The sequence below is a fragment of the Epargyreus clarus genome, unplaced genomic scaffold (genome assembly GCF_041222505.1).
Source record: "Epargyreus clarus isolate Ecla_fem2 unplaced genomic scaffold, WU_Ecla_fem_2.2 ptg000008l, whole genome shotgun sequence".
Lineage (NCBI taxonomy): Eukaryota > Metazoa > Arthropoda > Insecta > Lepidoptera > Hesperiidae > Epargyreus > Epargyreus clarus.
The window spans coordinates 8,402,387-8,429,579 of NW_027332216.1; the positions used below are offsets into that span (position 1 = coordinate 8,402,387).

Consider the following 27,193-nt stretch of genomic DNA (forward strand, 5'->3'; position numbering starts at 1 on the left):
GGATTTATAATATTAGTAAGGAATTAGTAAGGACTAGCTGACCCGGCAAACTTTGTACCGCCTCAAAATCTATTTATCAAATACGTTTCATATAAAATATAGCCTATGTTACTCGTGGATAATGTAGCTTTCGAATGTTGAAAGAATTTTTAAAATAGTACCAGTAGTTTTTGAGCCTATTCATTACAATCAAACAAACAACCAAAGTTTTCCTCTTTATAATATTAGTATAGATTATTATGGAATTATACTGTGAAATAAAAGACTGATATGAACTTCTTTTAAATTCCTTTATTAATTTAGACAAAAACGACATTAATTGCCCTTCCCTACAGTCAGGTAAAAGTTACACAGATACCTAATATATTATTAAACTTATAATAGTAGTAAATTTAAAAAATTGTAAGGTTCTTTGAAACAAAGGATGTTACTTATGTTTCGACTTTTTCTTCTTCTTGCTAGACTTCTTCTTGTGCTTACGCTTTTTCTTTTTTTTCTTGTGATCATCAGAGCTCGATCCAGAGTCGCTGTCACTATCGCTGGCAGCACGCTTCTTCTTCTTCCTAGCACGTTTCTTCTTCCGCTTCTTCTTACGAGCATCAGATGATGACGATGATGACGAATATTCGGTATCACTTGATGATTCGCTGTCAGTCTCCGGTTTCTTTTTGACATTAGTCAGATCTAATTTTATAGTTTCATTGTCAATTTTAGGCTTTTTAGAGTCCATTGCACCATGTGGCGATCCGGACCGATCACGTTTTTTATTAACGTCTTCTTTTGGTTCATTATCAGATTCAACGGTTTCATCATAATCGGGCTCGAAATTGGCCTCATCTAATGTTGATTTCTTTCTTTCACGTTCAGCATTTCTATTTTGGTCAGTTGTTTTATCGTGTCCACGGGGTCGCGACTCTAATTTGTCGTCGCCATAATTATTTTTGTCTTCTCTAGAATTTTTATCGGAATCTCGTTTCCTTTCAGTAGGATTAACGCCACGGTAATTCTCACTCACTTTGTACTCCTCAGTTAAAACACGTCTATCGGACTTTGCTACTTCATTCCTGCCAGTAGTTTCTGCTTTTCTACCTCTATCTCTTTCAACCGTCACTCTACGATATGGTACCTGTTCACGTTTAGGAGTTTTTGAGCGAGACTTCACACGTTCTACAGTACTTTGTACAACACGATGTTCTCTGGGCCTCCGGATGTCTTCTACTTTTCCGCCAAGTCTATCTTTGACGGAGAGCCGGGGTGGTGGTGTTTTAGAATGTCTTCTTTTTCTTTCATTTACTTCTACAGATCTTTGCTCAGTGTCAATTACAGGAACAGTTATTTGTATGTTACTCATAGTATTTTTAGTTTGAGCCTCGTCACCATATAATTTAACTCGGTCGCTGCTGATTTTCTTTATTTCAATGGGACGTAAAGAATTAATAGCTTTAGCAAATATAGCATTTTCAGCACGTTTTAGTACCTCAGTCGTAACTTTACCTTCTTCTTCCTGTTCAGGAGAAGTAATCTCGCCAGGTTCTTTTGCCTTTTCTACATTTTCTTCATCAACCTCCCACTTAGACAATTCCGGCAATGGTGCTAACATTTCTTTATGATTATTTCCTTCAATATCAGCCTCTAAGTCATCAGTTGCCGCTTGAAGTTCAATGCCATCGAAGGGTTCTTCTTTTGAAGTATCAGCGGGTTTAGTATCGCTTTGTTCATTTGTCTCTGATTTTACATAGTTTTGTATTATTTCCTTATCAACTGCTTCAGCCGCCTCGTCACCATATAGATCACTGACTTTATTAACAATATCAGTTTTAGTGTCGTTTTCTTTATTCGCAATTTCCGCTTTCTCTTCGGTTTTTATGATTACATTGGGATTTACTATCTTTTCTGTTTCTTCTTTTACTACTACTGTCTCCTCGGAAATATTTTCTTCCTTGATATCTTTAGAAACCTCCTGATTTTCAGTGTCGTTATCTTTCTTTACAGGTTCTTTATCTTTTTTCTCCTTTTTCTCTCTTTTCTTCTTTTTATCCACGTCCTTTTCTTTTTCCTTTTCTCTCTTTTTCTTCTTTCTATCTTTAAGTTTCTTATCCTTTTCTTTATGTTCTCTACTTCTGTCTGAAGATTTTTCGCGAGTTTTATCTTCTTTCTTGTCCCTTCTTGAATCTCGTTCACGATCTCTAGATCTACCTCTAGATTCACTGCGTTTCTTTTCACGTACATCTCGAGTGCGTTTAGGAGACATGCGAACCTTTTTATCGGGTGTTGTTTTGTCCTGAGTCCTTTCCTTTTCATAATCACGACTTCTGTCATATTCACGTGGCCGATCGTCACGCACTTCACGATTTTTGTCGTGACCGGATCTTTCTCGGGGTTTATCTACACGTTCAAGTGGATTTTCATTCAAACGTTCGCGATCGCGACCATCCCTCTCCCTATGCCTCTCATGTTCACCAGTTGGATTTCGTCTCGACCCACCTTTGCTGCGTACACTGCTTCTGTATCCGGAACGAGAATTATCTCTACCTGAACCGTTTTCATCTCTATATGCTTCCCTAAAATTAGGGTCATGATAGGGTACAGGTTGTGGGTCTCGAGGATCAGTGCTCGGAGCTCTAAAGGGAACACCAGTATCACGGAAATTATGAGGAGGGTTATCACGAAAATTACCTTCTCTATATGGCATGTTTCTGTACGAATTATCACGGAATGGTGGTGGTCCGCCACGAAAGTTGGGATCTCTTGGATCTCTATAGGGTGGCTGTTGTGGTCCTTGGTCTCGATAGGGAGGTCCGTCTCTATATGACACTGGGCCATGATCTCTAAACGAATGCCCAGGTCTAAAATTATCACGAAAACGTTGTGGATGATCACCGACATGAACTGGTATTTCATTTTGAAGAGGAGGAATTGGCATATCTCTATATCCCGCCGGGCCTTCAACGTATGGAGGAGGCCTGTAAGGGTCCCTATAATTAGGTGGCGGCAGTCTGTCACGATCCATTGGTCCAGGGAGACCAAAAGGCTGTTTGTCAAACGGTGACGGTTCAAAACCTGGTACAGGTGGCTCAACTCCTGGAGGGATATCTTCAAACGGGGGACCGTCGTAACGACCCCGGTACCCTGGAGGTGGTTCATTAGGCAAGGGCATATTAACCAACGAGGGCAGGGGTTTCGGTCCCATTGGTGGGTATACATTTGGTGGCGCACCATTTCGAGGACCATACCTGAAAGCAGAGATAATTAAATATAAGTTCAATATATATTCGGCTTAAGTGCTTTACTTTTAATTAATCTTTATTATAAAGCACTTAAGCAAATTTATTGCCTAACGAATCGAACCTGGCCTTTATAGTATATACATATATGTCTGAAATATTAATTAATTTTATGCTTAAACTATCATTACTACTAATAAAGAACTTTCTTGCGGTTCTTTTTTTTTCAACTTCAATAAAGGTTTCCATTGGATTGTATAACATTTAAAATGTCATTAGCTAGTGCTCTATAATTGTCTCGCGAAGAGAAACGCAACGCATCACAGCAACATAATTTGACATCTTAGAATATAGTAAAAACATACAAAATTCGCAGCATACGAATAATGTATGTTTATTAAATTATATTTCATTAAATTTGGTTTGAAGGCCATAATTTATTTGCACAATTTTGGTTAAATGCAGAAATGTGCAACAATGTTCATATTCCTAATAGCTACTTTATTTTTAACTACGATATCAGTACATGCATAGAGAGACCGCAAGTTTAGATAGAATCTAGCCGACAGATATTTAAATACGCGTCATTTCACTCTATATATGCCGGCTTTTACATATTTACCATAATATGTATTTTTTCACCAACTCTAACTAAGTTATCAGTGGAGCTCGATCCAGGCAAAGCCGGATAGATTACCCGTTGTACCATACCATAGTACACGGGTGGTAGCAAAACAACATGTGGTACAGACCGCATCTGCTTAAAGCCTGCATAGAGCTTGTAGCGCTCATGTGGGATTAGGTTGCTGGCTAGGAACACAATGACACACAAAATTATGAGGCCAACACACACTTCTTCCATTGAACTGGTGATAGTCGAAGCTAAACAAGAAAAAATATAGTTAGGTACTTGAATTTATTAAATCGGAGCATTGTTCAAGAATGGCGTAATGTCTAGGAGTCATAAACAGCCTATCATTTGATAAAGAAAGGGTAGAAAGTTTACTACCCGTTTTCTGAGATATGCAGATATATAATTAATGAGTCCGGTAGATTAAGACTCGAGATTAAGATCGCTATAGAATACGAATAGATTTTATAGGTTTGCGACAAAATAAGATCATTATCTTATTAATGCAAATTTTAAAAAATGTATATTCATTAATATGTTATTAATAAAAATATATTACCTTTTCAGACTTCCATAAGAGAAACGAGTAGGTACTTAATCAAATTATTTTTAATAATAACACCATTTCAATGAATATGAAGTTATGTCATAACGTACTAAATTTGGGACTTTTTCAAAATATTAGTAGATAATTAAAACACATATTTCGTAACATTTTTTTAATCTCTATACTATACTAGTACCGTACTTTACGACATAACGGCAAACAAAAATCAAGACAAATAATACAACAAAAATAATTATTATAACAATATTTAGTTATAAATGATCGATACAATATAAAACTCAATATGCATATTACGAGTATGTATACTAGTGTAAAAAAAGTTGGTAAGAATGGAGCTACATTAATTTTTAAATAATTTTGAAAATGGTAATATGATTCAAACGAATAACGATTGAAAATATATGAATGTCTATGTATGACATAGAGATTACAAACTGAAAAGCAATAAAATATTTTTAATTTTTATTTCTTAATTCTTATAATATTTTAAAGGGAGTAACATAGACATTTTTTACCAAAATAATAAGATAAGAAAAAATACATTTTAGGCCGGGCATTGATACAAAATTACAAAAATGGACAGACATACGTTTTTAATTATGGATAATAATTATTTTTTATATTTTGATCACAGCCAGTAGATGGAATTATTCGTGGGATTAAAAAATATACATAAACAAAAAATAATAACGGAAACAATTAATTTAAATTTCGTGTAAAAATAACATAATTATCCAAAAAAAAAGTACAGAAAAGTTTGCATTAAAATTATTACACTATTACATCATGACAGCTTACAATTCTTACAGCTTACAATGATTTTGCAGTTATAATTATACAACAATTCATGTTTACTACAAATTTCATCTAAAAATTGTATGATTTTATTTGAAGTACGCTATTACAAATTGTTTGTATTGGCTTGTCTGGGCTCGGTTCATTCACTTTCACATACAAGAGACCACTATTTTTTAAAAACCATCATAGTTCAAAAAAGTTTTATTTCAATATTACATCAACATTTTTTTTCGTAACACGACCTCCTTAAAACGGTATTATTTTATTTCTGATGTGATGTAAAGGAATAAGTAATTTGTCTATTCCTTATCCAAGAGGAAACGAGACATCGAAACTAGTGTCATCTCTTTCGCTCCACGATCTTGATTGTGTTCCGTCATACTCAGTTGAACAAACTTAAACCCTTATTCATTTTTCGCTTAAACCAACTGAAATTGTCTTTAATATTATAAAATCGGTCTTACTTTAACGAGGTCGTGGTACGAAATTTCAATGTATGATTAAAATAATATTGTTAACAGATGGTAGTAACCCCCCAGTTATCGACATTTAGCTAACTTTATTTACACTATTATTATACTTATTACAGATTATTTTATTTAACTCAAAGAACAAAAAATGGCTGCAAAATAGTAGTCATGCGAGGTTATTAATCTTAATAATCTTGTTACATATCTTCATTTAGACATGTAAATATTTCAATCAAATCATGGTTTTCGCACTGTCTTGCCCTTATGTAACAATTTAGTATATCACAAGAAAACTACAAAAATATGAGACACAAGTACAACGTTTATGATAGATTTCATATAACATAATTTAATTCATATAACAACATAAAATATAAACATACAAAACACTAAAATTAAAAAAAAGAAAGTTTTTAAAGCAGCAGTTCCATTTAATATGATAATGACAGTAGTGCTAGACATGTATTGTACGTATTATATAAAACACATGAAAGGGGCGCCGCAATGCAACCGCTGCACTTACGCATCTTACATCGAAACGTTATAATTTAAACCGTAGTCGCTGTCTAAACCTTAACAACAATTGTAATAATATAAATTCTAGACTTTATAACATTATATATGTGCGTATATGTATAAAATAATTATAAATTTCAGTCTTCATTTAAAATCACATACAAATAGGCGGCATAAAAGTCAAGTACATTTTTATAAAGTTATACACACAACACAGTCAAAAATAATTATAACAAAATATAATACGTACGGGTCTTATCTATATTATTAGGCGCCTAAACCTTATGGTAAAATGTTGCTGCAGTATCGCAGAAATAAAACGCCTGCATTATTATCTATCATTCTACCGTGGTAGAACCTTGTATGGTTCGTCTCTGGAGGCACCACCGCCTCATCTATTTCTGCCTAATAACATCAGTGTTAAGAGCTGCTGCGTTCCGCTTTGAAGGATGTGGTAACGAGGGCATACTTATGCGAGGCGTTCCAACTTAATCTTATCTGAGATTGATTTCAGATGTATGGAATCTCAATGGAGAATAGGCATCCTATATGAATCTGATAATTTTTAAAACAGAACGCAATACTACACTATTGAAAAAAAAAATGTCGGGACAGTGATGCTGCAGTAAATGTAGAACTATATTTCTTTCAATTTAATTTAATTTAATTTAGTATATAGACCACTATCCAATGTATTGACTATTACGAATTTTCCTAAATATACATCATCAAATTTCAAAACGACAGTAAAATTAAACTAATTACAGAATGCTTATTGACAAATAAAAGTATATAATATTTTATAAACTTTTGATAGATATTACAATTTCTTAAGACGCAGACAATTGATCACAGATTTATATTTTTATTCAAGTAACTCTTATGTAAATACAACGTTATACTTAGCCAGTCTTATAATGCGCAGACATTGCCTTAACAACTAGACAATGTTTACAATGCAGTTTTAAACGTGCATAAATCTGGAATTAAGATTTCTCTCAAAATAGCAAACAATATTATTTTATAAGTTATTCTATTTCTATTATATATTTTATTGTATTTAATTTTAAATAATCACATCTAACGAAAGCAAATTATTAAAATGTACATAATGAAAATTTTATTTTTAATAATATAATGTCGTGCGCAAAGATACATACAACAGTTTACAACACTCATATCATATCATTTATTGTTGTTTTTGATTTTTATAAATAAAAATATACGTTTTGTACTTATTGATACAAAGTATTTCAAATCATGAAGTCAAGGAAATAATAAAAGGAAATAATTAATTTCTTAAGAGATCATAAAATGTGTAACTACAATATATGTTGCTTGCAACAAATATCACAAGCGCGATAAAGCAAGATAATCTTTTGTTCCAATAATTTTACAAATCGATAAGATATTTCATACAATTATACCGCGTTACTTATTACCTTAAAGACCAACTACTACACATTTTTCCACGAACGGCACTTGTTTGTGATTAACTGAAATATCAATGCAAAGTACCGGCAAAAACAAAATATAAAGTACAAAAATATAAGCTATTTTCGACGAAAAATAATTCAACAAAGTTTTCCTCTCACATTTACACATACGATGCTGCAATAATAAAAACCTTACGATTATTTTTAGTTATTTAGGACTTAACTGTCAAATAATAATGTTACTTTATAGCACTCTGTGACCTAAACCCGCATTTTAGCCACGCTTTTCTGTGTCCAAAGTAGCCGATTTTTACACTGTATTAATGTCAGTACACTACCCTCACAGTTGTAAAAAAATAATATCGCTATGAACGTTTCGTACTTTTAAATGTCATTTGAAAATTAAAAGTGAGTAAGGATTATTTTGTTTAAAGCAATAATTATGTAAATATTTTATTTTGCATGTATTTATAAATATTTTTGCCATTTTGTATATTCTAAGCAATATCATCAATGTAAGACTAACTGTTGAGCTGTATCGAATTTTATCGTTTGTTTTGACTGTTTATTTTCGCTACACACCAAAGTAGGACATATTTAATTTAGGAATCATTATCAAAATTAGCCATAATACTACTCCCGTAAAAACTTGATAAAGCGAACTATTTGTTGTCGTACGGCATTCGGACTATCAAAAATTTGGATAATTGCGTTTATGAAGAAAAGCTATTTGATCCGATTGAGGAAGGCAATGTTTTTCGACCTTATGTTTGTACGTATGTATTTTTCATTCTTTGTCAAACCTAAACGACTTCACTAATATTGACATATGATATGTCGTTGTATTCATCTAAATTGCAGGGATAACATAGGCTATATTTTTAAGCAATCGGGTTTTTGGTTTGTATTATAACTTTCTAGTTGCGATTTGGCTGCTTTCTGGAATTCAAATGCACACATCACACACAACGTAGCTAATCTGCGGTTATTACAAAGTGACTTGTTCATGTTTGGCAATACAAATAATCTGTGTAACTGAGGTCCGGATAATCGATTTTGTACTGTATCACTAGTATATATTATGCGATTCCTTATCATGTTTCTTTAATACGTTTAGGTGGAGATGCCACTAATTATTTTAAGATTTTTATGTTACATAGAAATCTTAAAATACTAGATACAAATTACAAAATTTTCTAAATCAAGACTTCTTCACATCAAATTTCAATGGTTTTGTTTGTGTCACATTTGTATTGGTTTTTTAATTCATATTTTTTAGTTTCAATCATTTATAAGTTTAAAAATAATTATCATATTTTTTCATAATACTTCACAAGTATAAGCGGGTTTATGTCACACGAGCTATAAAATAGTATACGATACTTGTGACATAAGTAGCCTATTATGTGCACGGCGTTTAGCACCCTCGCTGCGCTCGGGCGCTAACTTCACGCCGTGCAAAAATAGGCTACTTTGGCCACGCGTATCGTAATGTACTATTTATAAAGACTCATTTGTCAAGATAAAAATAAAAACCCGACTGCCTAAAATAAAAACCTATGCGACTGCCACAATTTAGACGAATCCAATGACACATCATTTAATTAATATAGTGCCACCAACTTATCTGTTCAGTTGACAGGGTCGCTAGTGCAGCGTCCAATGTTACCATATAATTATATTTGCCTACTGAAGAGGGAGCTCAACAACTTTGAGACCTATGATTTTTACTAGATAAAATATGTAAAAAATATTTAAAAAGATAAATAACCTTCGTAAACATCCTAAAAAAAAGAATTAGGTTAATAATGTCAAATTTTAATTCTTAAATGATATTCTAGGACAGGAAAAATAAAAAGTCCAGAATTATTAACTATAATTATTTATATTTTATAAAAATAAAATTTATATTTTATAAAAATAATTATGGTCATGATCTCTAACTTCGAGGGGCTCCACACCAGACATCCCTGAGCGAAATAATGACGATGCGCCTGAGGTGCCTGTGCCAAGTGATTTACATAATTCGTCATCAGAGTCACTTGAATCGCTTTCGCTATCACTATGCAACTTAATAATGAATGGTTCTTCTAAATATCCATCATTGTTCCTGTATTTTTCTTCAATTCTTTTTACGTGGTGACAATGGTTTTTCCACTCTTCTTTTGTTATTTTATCGAATGCATTCTGAATTAACTGGGGCATTTCAGCACTAGATTTACCAACATTTCACTCAGCGACATTTCTCTTCATTGAACTCCAAACCATCTCGATTGGGTTCAAATCACAGTGGTATGGCGGTAACCTGAGAACAGAATGGCCATGACTTTTTAATAGATTATCTATTTCATATTCAGGAGCTGGTTTATTACGCTTTATTAATTCTTGCAGTTGAGGTTTCGTCATTTGCTCAGAAAATTCTATATTTCTCTCCCTCAGCCACAATTGCATGACAGCCTTAGTGTGGTTTGAATTGGGACATTTATTAACACAAATGCTGTGATAGGGGGCATTGTCCATCACTATAAGAGTATGCTTATGCAGGTTCGGCAGCAATTTCTTAATAGTCCATCTTTTAAAATTATCATTATTCATTTCATCATGGTAGTCACCGCTCTTAGTGTTTGATTTAAACACAAGAAGAGCATTCTCTACAAAACCTTCTTCGCCTCCTGCATGAACTATAATCCACCTATTCCCTTTTGATACTGGCTCCAAATCACCTTCAACATCTGGGCCTTGCCAACATTTGTCAGTTGAGTGAGATGAGTGTATATAGGTCTCATCTAAATAAACGACGGGTTTTTTTTCTCCAGACTCATTCTCACGAATTTTTTGTAAGTATGCAGCCCTCCACGCAGTTATGTCATTACGCTCACATAGCACTTTTCTATTTGTTTTAGTTTTTTTAAAACGAAATCCTATTTTATGCAGCAGTTTTCTAAGTGTTTCACGTTTTGCAGAGAAATCAATTTCTTCTCTAAGTATGTTTAATAATTTTGGTATAGTCGGAATTTCTTTCCTAAATGAATAAAATTCATGAATTTTTCTCCGTATGACGCCAATGTCAAAATCATCAATGTCCAATTTTCCTGTTTTTCTTTCTCTATTCTTACCGGGAGTAGATAGTTTGACATTACTTTCTTCAGCTTTTTTCTTTTCATTCATGAGCTTGTAAACAAATCGTTCGCTTACTCCTGTAGCAAAAATATAAATACATGAAGTATAAAAAAACATTTACTACCAAAAATACTCAGTGACACTTTAACTAAGTAAAATAAAATAACTGAAATATTTACGCGGGACTTTCTATTAATTAACTATCAACACTTCATAGCAACACTAACCTGTCGCAGCTGCGACGCGTTCTGTCACTTTCTCAAACGGTATTTTCGGAGCTATCAGGCGTTTTTCTTCCCTCATGAAATCTAAAACCTTTAAAATAATGACCCGTGCATCACTTTTGAGAGGCTTAGGCATTTTTAATCACTTATTACAATTATATTCGAATCGAAAAACAAATAGCACTCACACTTCAAAAAATTGACAGCGGAATGACATTTCAAAATGGCGGTCGGCTTTGTTTTAGTTCCAGATTTGTCTACTGAACAGAAAAGTTGGTGGCACTATACCTCAATTATGTTAGGGCTGAAGGACTTGTCAAAATCGAGACATATATTAATACATACACTTGAAAAACTCTCCGCAGTCAGGTAAACAATTTGATTTGAACACTTATTTACCATTTAACGAATTATTAACCAAAAACTGGACGCGAGTTTCCTGTGGTAATGTAAAGATTTAACTATTTACCTTTAAATGCATTTTTTTAACATAGAAAAGATCATAAATATATTTCTCATGATAATTGTAAATAATAAATAATAACAACAAATATTTAATACAAAATTTATGTTCTGTCGCTGATGTACAGGATCATTCTAAAACTCTTAGCTATTTTTTTCTATCCAGAAAGCCAAATACAAAATTTCAGCAATCAAAATTTAAGTATCTGCTTCAAAATAGAAAGATTCTACAAAATGCCAACCCTTATTTATCCCCTTATTTATAACGGTAGTAACGAAATCTATCTTTAGCGGTTTCGGCTGTGCGTTGATCTCTGGCATAATGAATTTGTCATTTAGTCAAGTCACCTTGCTGTTATATTTTTAAAATCTCCTTTTAATTTCATGTTAACTTTTTGTCAGCATCCGCCATTTCCAATTTCTAAGGACAATTATTTCTCCACACACTCACACCTTAACTATGGAAATTCATGCAGCTTTCACCAAACCAAACATAACACTTCCTTGGCATTCGGGTAAACAGACGAAATACTTATATCCTTCTCCTTTGAAAAGAATTTACCTTAAAATAGCTAAGCATTTCCGAATGATCTTTTTTATAATATTAATATTTATATAATATTAAACTAGTATTCAAAAACATTTTTGTTACAACACAATATACATTGTGAACAAAATATTTCAACATAGTTGACTTTTTAACAATACAATTATTAGTGTAAAAACAATCCACTTTATGTGTAAAGGAAAAACAATTAAAAAGTCTGTTACAAAATCTATTTATTACCTAAGAGTAAATTTAAATATGTATACAACTCTTCTCTTACTCGCCATTGGTTAGTGAACATAAACATATAAACCGTTACACTAACAATGGACCCAAAAATATTGTATATCACTTCATTTTCCTCTAACATTACAAACTTGTTTCTCTTTAATATAAACAACATAATGTACATTAAAGATATACCACACATGTGGTACAAATTGTACTAGGAAAATATACAAACCTTCTGGAACCATACATTTTTTAAGAAATATATAGCCTCCACATACCTCACACACACTCACAGGTCTGTGATAGACACATATTGTAATAATCTTCAATGTAAAGGCACCAGTAACAGTAAATTTTAATGAAATAAGGGAGTGACATTTTAAATATAATAAATAATACTTCTCATACCCTTTGCTGCCAAAAAACATAGTAATGTACCTATTTACCTATTTTAAAAGATATGAGCATACTATTGTAGTCAATAGCATGCAATATGTCATAAATGTTAGGGTGCGTACAAATCATTAGCATCTTTTGTTACAAATTCAAATCATCTCTTATTCAAAATTGATTCATATAGAATACTTTTTGTAGGTCAACAAACTACCCGTACAGATCCGCCATCAACGCTGTTCGCGCGGTTAGCTTGTAGGCACGCGGCGTAGGGGGATTCGTAAACAAAACATAATCCACATATATTATGCGACTCGCGAGACTTTCTCAATAATCAGATTAATACGCACTCTAAGAAAAAACGATAGTACTCTTTTTATTTTGTTATAACAATTATCATTTAACAATATTATCCCTCAAATTCACTCTATTATTTTTAATGAAGAATATTGTAAACTATATGATTAAGTTTATATTTTGATAACATGAATAAATACAGTGCTTTTTTCTATACTTTTATGTATTCGAACTGATGTTTGCCTATATAGTAAAAAGTTAAGATTAGTTTCAACAGGACTGTTATGCTGTTATGTTGTAGTATTTTATAGAAATCTGATATTGAAAACTAGGCTTGCGAAATCAAAGAGTATGAATATGTTCATAAAAAAATGCATGTAACCATAACTCAGACATTTAACACCAGCACAATATTTTTTCAATGTATGAATACAAACTTAAACTTATAACAATTTTCTCTCTCAAAGTTGCATATCACAGATAATTATTTTAGATTAAGTCGTATAAGTATATAATTCAAGTAAAAATTCAGTCCCATGATTCAATCAACTCAATAGGAGTATTCTAAAAGGATACATATTATTACATAGCAAGCAATCCAATGTAAGAACCATATATGCCACAAATACAGATACACTATCTACTACTACTAACTTTTAAGTTCCAGCATGTGTAAGAAAAATCATTTACTCATTTTATATACAGTATAACACATAATTTTACAGTATGAAAACAATTGGTGTAGTGTGATCGTTACAATTTACCCTAGTCCAACATTGGATTGCGTACCGGATCAACTGATATAATATACATCAATACATTAACATTACATTACACGTACTTAGATGTATAATAACACTAAATTTAGTTATTCTTATTCATGGAGCGCCCCAAGTTTCAAGTTAACGACAGCATGGCCTCGTCGAAACGTTGACGCCCGAAATTGCAGCCCGAAGTCCATTTTGTAGATCACAATTTATATACTTACCGCTTAAAAGTAGATAATACTCGAATTTTAATAGACACACGACGAAAACGACAAAATTTAATATGATCATAGTTTTATTGATCAATGTCTTAGAATAAACAGTGTTCGAATTGATAGGGACGTCAGAAATTCGAAGTCCGCATTTATACGCGTAAAAACACTCGATTCGCAAACACAGGCTCAATCCGTTCGGCAATTTCAAGCAACACATTGTCTTAGACGAGGGTATAGGGCGCGGGTAGACGACACTATTTAAACGGTTACAATCGTACCTGGGTCCAAACGGCGGCTCTACACTTCGACGAGGCGGTGACAACAGTTCGTCGTATACTCCAGCGTATCTGAAAACAAAACATTTAGGTAACATAAGAGACTATTCAGGCTCACGTTATAAATTAAAATAATTTTTAATTATGCTAATCCTTTCGTCATAACATTCGATTCGGATTATAAATTACAGTGAATTACGATAATCGTTTATTGTTTAGATTTTAGTAACAGTTACATCAGTGAAGCTTGAGTCCTCAAGATTATCTCGATTCGAATGTCATCTGATTTAAGTTGCCCTATTAATGCACGGCTGTGCTTGGTCGCTAAACGCCTTACATTAATTAAGTAGGTTAATAGCAGATTTATCTTTTAATATTCTTTAACTGGGCAAACGGCCAATAGACGAAGGTAATTACAAATAAATTATAACTGTATAGCCAAACACATCAATTAATTCGACAAGTTACTTAAGTTGGTGATAAGGTAAGTACTTATCTAAGGCATTCCAGCTTAGTCCTCAGGGGTGGCGGCGCAACTGTGGTCGACCTCGGGTAGAAATCTAATCTTGTCTGGGGTAGACCACAGATGTCCATGGGCGGCAATAGTCAGGTGGACGGCTAGCTCGTTTGCTACACTCATATCATAAAAATAATGGTCGGATTGATCGCGACAATTTAAACGAGGTACAAAAATGCATACCTGGCGGAATGCGGCGACATGACGCGGGGCGGCGGCGAGCGCAGCGACGGGCGCAGCGGCGAGCGCAGCGGCTCGGGCGCGCCCAGCGGCCGCGGCGGCGAGCGCGGCGGCGACCGCAGCGGCGAGCGCGGCGGCGAGCGCGCCGGCGACCGCAGCGGCGAGCGGTAGCGCAGCGGCGAGCGGTGCCGCCGACGTGGGGACGGCGATCTGAACAAGCACACTCTATGTTACCTTAATTATTCTTTATATGTTAAGTTTTTAAAAAAGATCAAACACCTTACTTATAATTTTTCTTTAATGGAAATTGTGACAAGGGATAGTAATAATAATTCTTTTTTAAATATTAATACTAATATAATAATTAATAACAATTAACACGATTGAACAATATGATTACTTGTAACTCTAAGAGCGGAATGTTCATGACAGCACCTTCAAATAATATTTTGTTTTCTTCTAATAAAATCTATTACTCTAGGCCATCAATAAAGATGATATTAATGATGATTCTACTAACCTAGTTAGAGAAAGCGTCCTTTCGCGAGTGCGTCGTCGTCGCGGGGACCACGGCGACCGACGGACACGCCCACGAGATATAGAACGCGACCTGTGAGTACGAAAATACACATCTTTTAACAATGTTTTAAAAACAGGATTATCATTTTTTAAAATAATAATATCATTTTCAGGTTTATTTCATTATATCAAGTACTTGTAAAGAAAAAGATAAAAAATAAATAAGTTTGTCGTACACAGTGTGAAGACTTTAAAATCTCATTAAACAAGTGATATGTTTGTATAAAAGCTAATTCTAACATTATAATATGAAACATGCCAACACAAATGCGCCCTACAATCTAAGCATATAGACTAACACCAAAGACATTAACCACCACCAATTAATAAATTGTTAAAGTATTTCGACAGTTGCTTAAGTAAAAAGAAACAAATAATAATCAAAATATTTTGAACATTTCAACTGAGGGTCTATCCTTGAAAAATAATATATTTAAATAATTTTGGATATTTAATTATTAGCAAAGCATACATAATATGTATACGTACGGTATATTATATCGTATAGCAATGCAGGTGAGTTTATTTATTTCATTTGATTACGACGAATTATGCAATGTAAGATTTAAATTTCGAATGATAATAATGATTTAAATTAGGGTGAGTGTATGTGATTGAATAAATTATTCAATAAAAAATATCGTGCAGTTAATTTGTCCAGAACTATCAAACTAACCAAGCTTTAAAACATCTACAGGCAGGAAAAGTGTACAAGGATTAAATTGGGAGGAATGCAAATATCGTTCGTGGAGACATGCAATATGATATCCAAACGAACCTAGAGTATCTGATTCTGCTGGAGCCGCGGCTGCGAGGGCGCGCGCGAGGCGAGCGGGGCGAGCGCGGTGAGCGTGGGGAGCGCGGCGAGCGCGGGGAGCGCGGCGAGCGGGGCGAGCGCGCCGAGCGCTGCGAGCGCGGCGAGCGCGGCGTGCGCGGCGTGCGCGAGCGCGACGGGCTGCGCGACCCCGTGTGCGCGCGCCGCCGCTCCTCCTCGCGCCGCTTGGCGCGCATCTCCTTCTCGCGGATCATCCGGTTGAACGCCTCCAGCGGGTCGTCCCCCAGCCTACGACACCGTGTACCACGCTATTATTCCGACCGAATGAAACCTACCCATATATCCCCGACGGATGCGGAGTCGCATATGTCGAGATGGAGTGAAGACGCAGAATCTACTAGTTGACATTTATTCACTGAATCGAATCTTGAGATGTCGACTTTAACCTTGTAATAAGGAACGATGGGCCAAACTTACCCGTTCGAAGGGGAGTCCTTGATTCCAGGCGGTGGTGGCTGATACGGCTCGGGCGGCAGGTAGCGATCGTGAAAGGGTGGACCGCCCTGGGGCCGCATGGGGCCGTGTCTTCCAAACGGAGGACTGATGAATCACGAAATAAAATTATTATTTCTGAATAAAATTAATAAACAATAAAGTTCATCTTTGACTATGTAGTAAACACTGATTGTGTTTAGAAAAAATTAAGATCATGATTACTTACTTGTTATCAAAACGTTGACCTGGTGGGAGAACTCCTTGCATAAATGGAGGTGGACCACGGTTATACATTCCCTATAAATAAAACTCATGCATTAACACCAAAATGAATAGAATATTTAAAGACCAAATGCCTATTATTTTTATTGAAGAGAAACCCCAACAAGTTACGTATTTTTATCCAACAATTTACGAAACTATTTTGTTATTGTACAATCATAATTATATCAAGCGGAACTTTTAAAACTGTGAGGCAAAAAATACTCACGTGCGACATAGGGTCTCTGCGCTCATCAATAGTCGGTGTACTGGCCCTTTGCTCATCCATCCTAGGCATCTGCCAAATTACAGAGTAAATGTTACCAGAACAATTTTCACTCAATTTTAAAAACAATATACCGCAGTATAAAACTAAATAAAAAGCTTGTATTGACTCGTCGCTTTTTTACAGACTATAATAAATACTTTGATGGTTACAATTCCAACCGTAATAATCATTCATAATTAATTTTATCCTGAATAAAAATAACCTTCATATTTTACCAAAAACTAAAGCTTAGCTGTAAAACTGGACTTAAAAGAATCAATATAATACATATTATTATCGGCAATATTTTTGTGTTGAAGAAAATACTTACATTCATGGGAGCATTTGGTGGCATGTCCATATCGGGTGGTTTCATCCCGGGCGGCGGCCCTGTTGGATTAACGAATTATTATAAGAAATACATATTTATACATCGAATTCAAATACATCGAAGTAAGCATATAGCAAACAAATATTAATCTACTAAAGAAACTCCTAAAGTTCTAATATTGCATACAAACTGCGTTTCCGCAGTTTTGTTAGTTTTCAAATGTGCGTATTTCTTATACCATTCTTAAAATACCATGCCCTGTATTTTTTAACAATCTCTGAAATTTCTTTAACTTTTGCAGACTTAAATGTGATTATTAATATTCACGTTTATGTATTTGAATTACCCTGTACGCTTTTTAATAGAACTTCAGCAGACTCTTAATTTAAAATACGGAAGTGCGTGAATTAAGTTAGCTATTCTTATATAAAATGTTAGCAGTTACTGTAAATAGTTATATTTATGAAATAGTTTGTCTACCATACCTCCGCCGTATTTTATTATAAGTTTAAAATGATAATATATGCAGAGACATTTAAACAAAATTGCGTATATGTATTTGCAAATACTGTGGTCTGCAATGTGCAAGCTCGAATTAGGCGTAGTGTTGCATTAAAAACAGACAAAAGTAAACAAATAAACGTCTAATGAATGATCAATGATAGCATTAGTTACTTTATTGATACTAATTTTATGTTTTGAACAAATATGGCGTCACTGTAAATATGACATATTAGCTTCTGAATGATCAATATCAAATTGAAGGCAGTAATATCCGACCGACAACACTTCTTGGTAACTGCCGTTGACGTCAGCGTGGTTAACTTTATTTCGTGTGGAACCTCCCTTAGCAAAACTTACACACACATTTATTTAGTCATGTATTTATTTATTTAGTATACTACGTCTTTTAAAAGTAATTATGAATAAAACAATTTACATTAACCAAAATTGTACTTTTATTGTTTAAGGGAAAACGGATAAATAGTGGATATGGTCCCCCTGAGGTAGATAGGTACTTATATACTCAATTTTGTCATATGCAAAATGCTCATGCATGACATGATGATTAATTTAAAAATCTTAATTTTGTTGCGGAAGACTGTTTGTATGAATTGAAATCTTAAATATAAATTAAATAAAAATATATTTTTATCTATTTCATTTATCTATTCAAATTATTTTTTTACCTGTTCCCTAATGGGCCTGATTGTTATGTGTAATAATAATATTTATAATAAAAACAAACCAAGTTATTGAGAGGGTAGCTCGGACGGCTGTCACAGTGTGTTGTGTTTTTAAGAAAAAAAATAGAAATATTATAAATAAGGCTCTTTTTGCACAAATATTTGAATATAATATAAGGACAGTTTAGTAGTGTTGCTATAAAGTGTAGTTATCACTGTGGATATAGTGTATTCAGTGTTCTGAGGTGTAATCAGCTGATTGTATAACAGCTGTTTGTCACGGTAGTGCTTGTCAGAACTGCGTAAACTGCGTGACCTCGGATAACTGCATCAATCAGTGTTAAGTGCTATTTAACAGTAAGCGAACTTGATAATTAAACAAATCATTTAATCACAACTTTTAATCAAACATTAAATTAACTTAATCTACTTATAATAACACAGTGACATCTATCGGCAATATACAGAACTATAACACAGTTACTATACTAAACAATCATGAACAAGTGTGGCACTTGCGGAAGATTTGCGTCTACTATTGACGGGGCTAAATGCTCGAAATGCTCAAGCTTATTTCATAGGCAATGTGTCAACATAAGCAATGAAGTCAGAATTTCGAGTAAATGGCAGTGTCGTGAATGTAAGCCCAAGGGTTCAGGCGCTAGCGCTGCGACCGCGACACCTAGCTCCGGTAGCCCAGATAATGACTTTGTCGACGCGTTAGTAGATGGCTCCGCTAGAGGGCGTAACGTGAGCGTCGAACTAGCTAATGAAATAAAATTAATTCGAGAGAGTCTTACTACAATTGCCCAGGAGATGACAACTTTCAGATTAGAGATGACAAAGATAAACTCGAATGTAACTGAGCTAAGTACTAAGCTAGGCGACGTTGAAAATAGGGTTTCAGTTCTTGAACAACGGGCGTCTGATGCGCAGAAGTCCTCGCCTATCTCCAAAGTAGAAGAGTCATTGTCCGAATTAACATGTCGGATAAATGATCGGGACCAAGAACTGCTCCTTAATGATATTGAAATATCTGGTGTTCCCGAAGGAAGAGGGGAAAATCAAATGCATATTGTCACATTGCTGGCGAGTAAACTCGGCGTAACTTTGGATGAGCGGGACGTGGTGAGTGCGACGCGTACGGGCGCAATCCGTGATCTTACACCGGACGCTGATAAGCCCAGCAAACCTCGTCATATTATTTTGCGTCTCGCTCGGCGTTCCGTTCGCGATAATTTGTTAAAAGCGGCACGCGTGCGCCGCGGGGCCGACACCGCTGGACTGGACATAGGAAAGGAGCCGCGTAGATTTTATTTTAACGAACGCCTAACTCGCGCTAATAAGCAACTGTTTTATGAGGCTCGCGAGGCAGGTCGTCGAAAGGGATGGCGATACGTGTGGACACGGGATGGCTGTATTTTTGCTCGTCGCGATGGTGACACACCGCGACTCCGTATTCGCACTGCATTGGACATTGTTAAGATTTTTGGGACATAAGTTGTTGGAGTTTGTACTCATTTAAATTAGTTTTTTATGTTCTATTTATTGTTGATATAAACAAATTTTCAAAGCTTATTTATTTTATCTTAATACATACATACGTACAACGTACTGAAGTCTTGCTTACTAGTGTTTGTTATAGAATGCAATACCCTGATATGTGTCTCGGGATATATTACATGGTTAATATTTTAATATCTATAGACTGTCTTACGTGGATTGTGGATATTTCTTGTATGTGGTCCCATATATTACTTCCTTTTCTGTTTTGTATGTACATAGATCAGTGTTGCAGCATAAAGTGCACAATAAACATATCACTTGCAATTGCGCTGTTTATAAGTTTATTTATATCGCATATTGTCGATATTTGGTATGTATTTGTTGCAAGGTATATACAGTTTATTTATTTAATCTTATTGCAAAAATGCTGTCGAAAATTATTTATTACTAATTTCATACAATTTTTTATTCGCCGTGGTGCTGTCTTTATTACGAATAATAATCAATATAACAATGATTAACTTAAATAAGTTTAAAATTGGTTTGCTAAATCCCGGCTCCCTCGGTACCCGACACGATGAGTTCTCTGTAGCAATGAAGCAGCACGATGTGGATATCATGGCCATCAACGAGACCTGGCTTCGAGCAGGTGAGGAGGGACGTGCGCCTTTTATATCGGGGTATCGGTTACGACATATCCCTCGGCCAGCCGAAATTCGTACCCGTGGTGGCGGAATAGGATTTTATCTGCGGCATGACTTACGTACGCGCACTCTCCAGCATCCTATTTGTCCCACGGTGGAGCAAATGTGGTTATGCTTAAAAGTTAATGGTAAATCGCTTCTTGTTGGTACCGCCTACAGACCACCATGGTTGTGCGCACAAATATTCCTCGATGCGCTCAGTGAGTCACTATCCAGTTTTAGAGGGTACGATTATGTGGTCTTACTGGGTGACTTTAACATTAATATTCTAAACAATTATAACGTAGGTACCAAAATGTTATATGAATTTCTTAGGTGTAATAATTTAACACAGTATGTTGAGGAACCGACACATTTCACCGACAGTAGTGAGACACTTATTGACGTCGTATGCGCCGATGCACCAGTATCAAGTATACAGGTGGACCATATTAAAGATTTGAGTAGCCATGCTATAATTATTTGTGAACTTGACTTCCCTAAGCTCCGTCCATTGTCTAAATGGGTTGTGCACAGACCATTAAAGGATATCGATATGACTCTTTTTGAAGAATCTTTAAAAAATATTAACTGGATCTCTATTTCGTCTTTGCAGGATGTAAACGATATAGTTCGATCTTTTAATGGTGTAGTTTTGGATATATATAATTTATACGCTCCCCTGAAAAAAGTTTGTGTTAAGGAGAATAACTATCCCTGGGTGACATATAACATCAGATGTATGATGAGGAAACGCAACCAGGCTCAAATTCGAGCCCGCAAGACCAAGTTAGACGTTCACAGATTGCATTATAAAGAATTGAAAGCTGTAGTTAACGCCGCTATTGTCTCTGAAAAGAGGGCTTACTTTAAATTTTATATAAATTCTAAAACTAAACAACCTAGAACAATGTGGAAGCACATTAAGCAACACGTAGTAGTAAAAAATAAAGACACTTCTCTTCCTATCCATCTCAATGATGCGGATGCGATAAACGATCATTTTCTCAATGTCCCTGGAAACACCACCGTTCCTTTAGCCAATCTAACATTTTATGAATTTCATCGTTTCACTAACGCCTCGTTCGAATTTACAACAATTTCAGAGCATGACGTGGGAATGTTTTTAAATACCTTGCAATCTAACGCGACAGGATATGACGGTATCTCTCTTGACATGATACGGTTACTACTTCCAGACTGCCTCCCAACCATAACAAACTTAATAAATAAGTCTTTTGAGACGAGTACCTACCCTGATTTATGGAAAATAGCTGTCGTAAAGCCAATATCAAAAGTGACGAACCCGGATGGGATGTCCGACTTGCGGCCTATCAGTATTCTGCCGTGCCTGTCTAAAATAATGGAAAAGGTAGCGTATAATCAGTTATTTAACTATTTTGAATGTAACAACATTTTCCCTATGTATCAATCTGGTTTTAGAAGGCATCGTGGTACCTCTACCGCCTTGATTGATGTGGTAGACAATATTATCACGTCGCAGGCCAATGGAGAGAGCACTATATTGACTTTGCTTGATTTCTCGCGCGCCTTCGAAACCTTAAACGTGTCTCTTTTGCTCTCAAAGTTAGCATATTATGGCGTCGGAACGAAAGCTATTAAATGGTTTGACTCGTATTTTACCTGTCGCCTGCAACAAGTAGAAACACAAGAGGGTTCTACCGGAAGGACTACTACTTCCTCTTGTCGACATGTTGGTCGGGGTGTTCCACAGGGTTCTATTTTGGGTCCACTACTTTTTATATTATACAGTGCAGATATCGTAAATGCAATAAAACATTGTAGGTATCATTTATACGCGGACGATCTGCAAATCTACATTTCATTTAAGCCTTGTGATTTAAGTATAGCTGTGGCCAAACTAAACTCCGATTTAGAGCGCATATGTTTATGGTCTGAGCATAATACTTTAGTTCTGAACCCAAATAAAAGCAAATATATGATTCTTGGTACACCGACCCAAATACGTAAAGTTACCGCCAAAACACTCCCAATCGTCCTAAATGGGGAGCCGATCGACAGAGTATTAGAAGCGCGTAACCTTGGCGTATTGATGGACGAGAACCTGCGTTTTGAAAGGCATATCATAGATATTGCTCGTAACTGCTTCTATCGATTAAAAGTGTTATACCGCATTCGTGACTATCTCAGTGTTAAATTGCGTATTTATCTTTGTGATAGTCTCATTCTATCAAAGTTTAATTATGCCGATACACTTCTCGAACCGCGTTTATTAGCTCGCTCCAAAAAAGTAATACAGCGTGTTCAAAATGCCTGTGCAAGGTTCTGTTTCAATATTCCACCGCGTGCCCACGTTACTCCTTTCTTAAATAGCGCAAATATATTGAAGATGGACTTCCGTAGGCGCTTACACTTCGCCACTTTACTATTCGGTATTGTAAAGAAAGAGGAGCCTAAATACCTGTTTGACAAGTTGAAATGGGCAAGAGATTATAATCAGACGCATAGTTCTAGGTCCACCTGTAGGCCGCTACTATATCCGTATAGCTCCTCGGCTGCTTTTAGAGGAAGTTTCAAATACAGCGCCACGAAATGCTGGAACAATCTGCCTCCGCCTCTTCGTAGCCTAAAAACAACAATAATATCATTCAATAAAAAATACAAACTGTTCTTATTAGATGAACAAAAATTGAGTGGTTAAGTAGATCAACCAAGTGTCACTATACTTGGAACTTTATATATACGTATACCCGAAGATAAAATTAACATAATCTATTAATTTATTATATCTAACAATTTAGCATATCCTTGTATTATTATTAGTCATTACTCACCACAATTACATATTTCATAAATCGCATACATATCTTAATACATTACAATTTATATTACAACTGTAGTTATTTAATTATACTATTAATTTTACGTATATTTAGGGTAGATAAAGGTATATATCTCGTTAAAGTAATTTGCAATACGTTTATTAATTATTATTAATTAACCTGTTGATCTACTTACCTATTCGGTGTTGCTAATGAGTGGTTGGCGTTGTTCCTAAACTCCTGATTTCCAGCAGCTGGGTAACCGACGGTAATCTGTTCAATTGTAGGTTATACTTTATTATTCGCACATAGCATGTTCCAGCATCCTTCCTTACGCCTCGGCACCTTAAAAAATTAAACTACATATAATACAAGGTTAAATTAAATACTCTAATAGAACGTAGATAACAGATATACTAACTTTTCGTTTAACATTCGTTCTTACACGTAATCGTAATTTTCTTAATATTAGTTCACTTTTGTAACACAAAACGGCACTTATTGAGCATCACAATGTTTATAGTAGGTTAATATAAAATTAATAAAAAAAAGGGTAGAAGAATTTTTCTTTTATTCTCCCGTTTACAACACTTGGCACGATGTATACTGCACAGCCTTCCGAGCAACGTTCGCATACGGTCCGGGCTGAAAATCAGTTGCCGAGATCCAATCTCGGCTTTTTTCTGAGCTCCGGAACCTTTTTCACAGACTTTAGCTGCAACACTCGATTATGTATTTTGTTTGTTTTTATTTTTTAATTTACTTTATTATTTTCAGTTTTTTTTATATTTTGTGTAATTTTATTTCTTAAGAAAATTTAGTCAATAAGTTCATAATTAAGTTTGTGTTTCCATATGTGTATTTTTGGATTTCATTGTTTATTGTGTGTTATAATTTGTTGTTCTTGCTTAAGTTCTTGAAATAAATAATCTATCTATCTATCTATCTATCATTTACTCTTTCGCTGTGTTCAAAGCAAGGTGCAAATAATATAATTTATTGGTTTTTAAAACTTATTTCCTTGTTTTAAATAAAGTTATTTTTTGTAATATTATCCAAGAGTCATAGATCTTAAATTTAATATTTAATAACAGAATAGTATTTATATTATTTAAATAAATTAAATTAAATAGTTTAATTAGGGTATTGTTAAATTGTTATAAAAAAGGAACCGAACCGGACTTTTTTTGTACAAGTTTATATGCATACAGTTAAACACCATACAACCATCAAACTTCGAGAAAATTATTAATTTATTTCAAAATATAACAAATACAAAATGAAATGAGAAGTAAACAAAAAAATTGCATACAATTATAATGAAAAACACCGACTACACGTAAGTACAGTAACTGTTAGATAGAAGGAAGACATACACTTCGTCTAGCAACATCATACTGACGACACGATCTAGCCGCGACTAAAAATAAATATAGCCATCGATAAGGAGCAAGCCGAACAAACGAGAGCCAACTCAACCAGATCACCGAGAATGTTAAAATTAGGGATGGCGATCTGAGATCGATTAATCGAAGAATCGATCTTTGGGCTAAAAAAAAATCGATTATTTTAATCGATCTTTAGATCGATTCGGTGAATCGATCTTTCATCCTAGAAAATCGAAAGTCGATCTTTTCGAAGTTGGTTGAATGTGTAATAAACATTTTTTAACGGATATGTATTTCAGTGATGATTTCACTGCTTATTTGGTCCTGATGACTTTTTTTCGCTATCTCCGGCCCTTTTTCAGAAAAGGTCAATTTCTTGACTTTTGGAAAATCGATTCATATCGATTTTTTTCTGAACGAATCGCCATCCCCAACGTTAATAAAGCATGCACATGCACAGGCGTTACGCAGTGAGTACCGTAGTGCGGCGGTCGGTGCATGTTCGCGTGTCGGCGGTCGCGGTCGCGGTGGTCGCGGCGGTCGCGCGGCTCGCGGCGCTCGCGGCGGTCGCGGCGCGGCGGCCCGCGGTGCGCGTGCGCGGGCGGCACCGTCACCGTCACGTTGTCGTCCGCCGAGCCGTCCGACTCCGCCCCCGCCGGCCCCGCCGCGCCACCCGCGCCACCCGCGTCCGCCGCCGCCCCATCTACATCCCACATTTGCTCCGTTACTATGGCCAGGGCCTGATCCGATCATTTTTCCACATCGACCAAAAATAATCTTTGTCGCCCTTTACGGTGACACCTTACAAGTCGTGCAGCGTGTAGCGTGATCGTCCGGCCCGCTGAGGAATTTGCCGCCCCTTGTAGGAACACGTTGGCGAAAAAAAACAATATATAACCTATAAGATCAATTATTACAGCATTAGAGGAATCCCGCCCTAAATTTTGCTGCCCTCAATTTTTGCTGTTCTTGACAATAACCCAGCTTGTCATCCCTTAGATCGGGCCCTGACTATCGCTACCACCGGCGACAGCGCTCGTCATATCAGCATTTTTCACGAACATCTCCTCTCTTTTAAAATAATACAAATATCCAGATAGCGTCCTGATTTTCTTCTAATATATTACATCTTTCACTTTATCTTGTCCTCAACATGCACCGAGAGCCCCACCGCTTAAAACACGGGTAAGTTTGGATTAGATTAGTTGCATTAGACCAACACTTATACTGACCGTTTGGCGCCCCTTGTTGCATCGGTCCATTGGGAGGCTGTGGTCCAGGCGGCGCTACCGGAAGTTGTTCTGCATTAAGTTAGATACATAATTAAATTTCAAAACAAAATAAGAAATGATCATACGTAAAATATAATTCTACTTTAAGTAAAATAGCAGGTAAAATCTTATTTTTTTTTTATAAATATAACTATATATAAAATCAAAATCGAAAACTCCTTTATCGTCTATAAAGTATCGTATATTTTTATTTCAAACACTCACTAGAAACATACATATATGCAGAATACATAACAGAGATTATTTACAATACAACACAAAGTAACTGTGCTTTATAATAAAAGTAACTAACTAAGGCTTGTTATTTGCATATGTTATATTTCTTTAAATTAAACATATAATGCATATCAACGACATAGTTTAGTTTGTACTGACCAATCACTGGAGGGTGCACTTGAACTGGTGGCGCAGCAGATGGGCGGTGCGGCTGCCGACGACAGTATCCAGTTTGATTACGAAACGCCGACACTGAATTTCTCAGAAACCTAAAAATCAAATGACTATACTTATTGCTGTACATAACTAATATAATTATCACATCCAGCCCAAATTTCCTATAATGATAGTAGTTAGAATATAGTGACTTAACAAATCAATTAAAATTAAATACCTGTTTGGTATTAATGTTGTTGGAGCAATTTCTTTCTCACGACAGTCTGGACACTCATGATCCTCGGACTCCAATAAAGCACCTCTAATGCCTGCAAATATTCAATTAAAATTAACGAAGTGCAATATATAGAAACTACTATT

General features: G+C 35.2%; 2 protein-coding genes across 4 annotated transcripts in view; both read right to left on the reverse strand.

Annotated features, from left to right (window-relative positions):
* Nucleotides 1-271: 271 nt before the first annotated feature.
* snama (something that sticks like glue) overlaps nt 272-27,193 on the reverse strand; it is a 31,903-nt gene continuing 4,981 nt past the window's right edge. For 2 of the 3 annotated variants that reach the window (XM_073075884.1, XM_073075886.1), the window contains 13 exons: nt 27,051-27,141; nt 26,816-26,925; nt 26,381-26,449; nt 25,627-25,851; nt 17,581-17,639; nt 17,211-17,279; nt 16,947-17,017; nt 16,703-16,825; nt 16,229-16,513; nt 15,392-15,481; nt 14,875-15,081; nt 14,178-14,246; nt 272-3,233 (listed from right to left, as the gene is read on the reverse strand). In XM_073075884.1, the coding sequence (XP_072931985.1) occupies nt 428-3,233; nt 14,178-14,246; nt 14,875-15,081; nt 15,392-15,481; nt 16,229-16,513; nt 16,703-16,825; nt 16,947-17,017; nt 17,211-17,279; nt 17,581-17,639; nt 25,627-25,851; nt 26,381-26,449; nt 26,816-26,925; nt 27,051-27,141 (4,274 nt within the window). In that variant the 3' untranslated portion in view covers nt 272-427. The remainder of the gene's footprint in view (nt 3,234-14,177; nt 14,247-14,874; nt 15,082-15,391; nt 15,482-16,228; nt 16,514-16,702; nt 16,826-16,946; nt 17,018-17,210; nt 17,280-17,580; nt 17,640-25,626; nt 25,852-26,380; nt 26,450-26,815; nt 26,926-27,050; nt 27,142-27,193) is intronic. The other variant, XM_073075885.1, reaches the window with a different exon arrangement.
* LOC140744326 (uncharacterized) lies at nt 9,510-11,168 on the reverse strand. The gene is made up of 2 exons (XM_073075887.1): nt 10,991-11,168; nt 9,510-10,840 (listed from the first exon to the last, which is right to left on the reverse strand). The coding sequence occupies exons 1-2, from the start codon at nt 11,121-11,123 to the stop codon at nt 9,873-9,875; spliced, it is 1,101 nt and encodes a 366-aa protein (XP_072931988.1). The 5' UTR covers nt 11,124-11,168; the 3' UTR covers nt 9,510-9,872.